The 3,784-nt window shown below is 30.0% G+C and overlaps 1 protein-coding gene across 1 annotated transcript in view; it reads right to left on the reverse strand.

Moving 5' to 3' along the window:
• Positions 1-2,760, reverse strand: part of LOC106681255 (microtubule-associated protein futsch) — a 50,208-nt gene extending 47,448 nt beyond the window's left edge. Inside the window, exons 1-2 of the mRNA XM_014421481.3 lie at positions 2,251-2,760; positions 1,703-1,887 (exon numbers count right to left, since the gene is read on the reverse strand). Coding sequence (XP_014276967.1) covers positions 1,703-1,887; positions 2,251-2,404 — 339 coding nt within the window. The 5' untranslated portion in view covers positions 2,405-2,760. The remainder of the gene's footprint in view (positions 1-1,702; positions 1,888-2,250) is intronic.
• Between the last annotated feature and the right edge of the window lie 1,024 nt (positions 2,761-3,784).

The following is a 3,784-nucleotide window of genomic DNA, read 5'->3' on the forward strand; positions in this document are numbered from 1 at the left end:
TTGCACCACTTATGGCAGTATAATCATGTTATGTTGGCATACAATTTCCATTTCTCCATAAAAAATCCACTATTTCAATATTGCCTAGCTTGTGTTTGAGAAAAGTTGTATTTAAACGGAATAACTAAGAAATTAGCATTTGAACTTAAAATTTATTTTGGCAAGAGGGAATCAGGTATTCGTTCAAAATGAGACCAGAAAAAGTAATAGAACAAGGCGAAATGATACAATATTCTGGCACTCGATATTTTGAAAGAAACATTAAGACGACAAATAATTGCCACATAAATTAGCTTTTGTTATGAAAATAATCAAATAAAAGGTAATAACAAATAAAAAAAGACATCCTTATCTATTTATAAATCTCAATATATTCTTATATCTATACTTCTAAAATTATGATTTTTTGTTCATATAATGTGAATATCACAAGAAAAGGAGAATTATAGAAATATTGAACAAACACTCACATTTTATTTTAAATGAGGCAAATGACAGTACTAGTACACAAAACAAGCTCTAACAGTGGGTAATAAAAAATTCACTTGAACAGAAATGGTACAAGTTGAAATAGGAAGACTGAAAACGACCCGTTGTATCGTATATTTAACTTTCGAGAGTGAGTTGAGGTCGACAGGTATAATTTAATTAAAGCAGTATTATTAATAGTAAAACCAGGAATTTTAAACTTTTGAATTGCCCACCACTGGAGCTTGTTTTGGCTACTAGTACCAAAATGACTCATTATATCCAACAATGGTGCCCGGATCACAGCAATAACGAGTTAAAACAAACTCAGACTTTCAAATAACATATTTCAAAAGAGGGAAAAATATACAATACTGGAACTAAACATATATATGTATAAGAAGTATAAAATTAATTAAAACACTACGTGGAATTAACATCTAGTAAATCACATAAGAAAACTAAATATAAAATGAAATATTCTAAGAGCCATATTTAATTTATTAAATTTTTAAGTCTTTTAACACTCAAGTCTTCTTCTCATAAACCAAAATATTAATAAAAGCCAAGCTAACCATAGCTAATCAAAGTACAATAATATGCAAAACAATAATAATGCCTAAGGAATTAAGTTTTAATTCAATTTTTAACATCAAACATAAGCAGAGTTAAGGTTAGAATTTTGAAGTCATAAAAACAATAAGCAAGTAAAAAAAACAAAACTTTTAAGTTATAATAAATGGATGAGTTCAATATGGATAAACAAAACTTGAAAATAACCTCTTCTAGATAATATAACATGGTTTCAAAACATAAACATGATATCAGAATGCTAAAGGATCATAAAACAAGAAATCAGGACGCTAAAATTCAAGGTTGATACCTAAATGGCATTTAGATTCCCAATATCAGTTATTAACAAAAACGTTTCTTATAACTTAAGAGTAAATTATAGCTAATACAAACAATCAATAGATACTTTAAATGAATCAAGTTTAAATGCCTAAGATAGTCGACAATGAATAAATTATGAAAATTTAATTTAGCAATTTAAATACAGTTAACCTTAAAATAAATATTTACAAGGAATATTAAAACAGATGTAGATAATTAATTGTTATTAATAAATTTCTCAATCTATGACAACAGAACGAAGCAAAATCATATAAGGCATTTCGTTGTTTAATATATGCATTAAGAAGCATACAAGGAAAATAATTTTTAAAAAACTCACCTTCAGCAATTTCACTTTAACACCCAGCCGCGCTTTCTTGTATCCGAACCTTTCCAGCTCCCATCCATCTTGTTGAGAATAGGTGTGACAAAATTTGGCTAATGCTTTTTCCCATTTATCCGCAGTGAAACTTTTACGAGCTTTCCTCAGCAATTTAATATGTAAGTCAATCAGAATCTGTGACACTAAAAAGTTCATATAATTAGTTATAAAAACACTTGTTTAAATAAAAAAAAAAAAAAAGAAGTGAAACCCAATGGAATATTAAATAATTTGACATTAACTGGTAGAATAAAAGCATTAAGGCCCAATATAGGTAGTGAAAATTGTCTTAACACTGAATGTAGGGTTTTAAATGTCATATTATTAAAATATAACTAATTGATGAATAGACTTGGAATTTAACTGGACTAAGTATGGATAAAATGTAGTGTTCTGATGTATTAATATTGATAAAAAAAAAGTTAAATTAAAAAAAAAATTGACTTGACAGTGTCAATTCTCGGTAAGCAATGTCTCAAAACCTTCTATCACAATCCTGGCCTTACCTTCCTCAGTGTCTTCCAGCATTTCTTGAAGTTCACTAAAAGTCGGGTGGGCGATGCCGCAAGATGCTGCGAATTGGTTCAAAAACGAGCATATCACTGCAAAATTCGGATCAGAAGCACAAGATTGTGGGGATGCTTCCTTCTCGGTCGCCATTTTCACACAATCGTTGGAAAGGATAATTTATATAGACGGTTTCCAGAAGCGAGACGGTCCCTGACAGTAGAGTCTCTTATCTTCTTGACATATCTTCAAATGGTGATAATATAAATGGAGTCGCTGGGGATCCCGACACTAGCCATAGCAAATACACCTATTCCCCAGTCGAGATTTTAACACTCACTTCGATACAAACTAACCAAAGCCTGCACGATGGTGAGAAAACAATAATTCTAAACCTCACCCTGTACGCCTATTATTTATATATATTGTTCAAATGTCTATTTATTCTCTAATATGATATAATTCACAAAGCCTCCTAGGCCAAGTTAAATAATTAATGTAAAAAAAGATGAAATAAAGTTATAGTGCCGAGGGAGACCCGGGACGTGCTGCTACCTGGTGGCGGAGCGGACTATATTTTTATTAGTACGAGGTTATAATATAACCTGATCCTGTTAGTAAACAGTCGACTCGAAGGCATTTTAAATTTCAAACTCGTCCGCGCCAAATCTCAACATTTTTAAACTTCCCTCCATATTTCAAACGTCACCCATTATATCTAATTATTGTTTTTAATTATCTCTAATTAATTAAATTAATGAAAGTTTTTTTTAAAAATTAATATATAAATACTCGAGCAAAACTTATCGAATTGAAAACTTTTTAACCATAAAAACCAAACTCGATAAAACAAAAAAAAAAAGTTTCTGTTTATTGTTGAAAATAATTTTTTATTTAAATTAAATTATTACAAATTAGAAATTGAATAAATAACATACCTGAGATAATACATCGTTTGTAAAACATAATGTTAAATTAAAATCTCTACCGCTACAATCCATGAAGGGGTTCAGTACTTTGTAAGGAGGATCAGAATCACGCTCGACAGCCAGATTTTTACCCAATTAAGGGTACACAATTTCACAATTTAAGAGGCTGGGTGAACCTCGGGAGGGCTCCAGTGTAAAACATAACTGACATTAATTGTAATTTGAAGTATTTGATTTTACCGAATTCTTCAGAGCTGATTTCGTTGATTTTTGAAAGAACTTTGTATTTTTAAAGATATAATGTTAGTATTAAATTATCGTAGGTGGCTCCTGGTTAACTATAATGCAGGATCTACACGTTTGTCACTTGCCGCAAATCCAAAACTTGTTCAAATGCTTGGTAAACAAAAGAAAGTACAAACTTCGATATTCACAAGCTTGTTTCGCTCTTTTAATTTTTATCGGCTATTACATTCAATTTACTCTATTTTCATTATACAAAGGAACGAAGTGAAACGCAACGAAATATAAATATAAGCAAATTAAGTAGTAGATGATTAAAATTCACATAACCTATGAATTCAACTTTCATTCTAGATTTTTT

This window comes from Halyomorpha halys, unplaced genomic scaffold (genome assembly GCF_000696795.3).
Source record: "Halyomorpha halys isolate HHAL.00 unplaced genomic scaffold, Hhal_1.1 Scaffold322.1, whole genome shotgun sequence".
Taxonomy (NCBI): domain Eukaryota; kingdom Metazoa; phylum Arthropoda; class Insecta; order Hemiptera; family Pentatomidae; genus Halyomorpha; species Halyomorpha halys.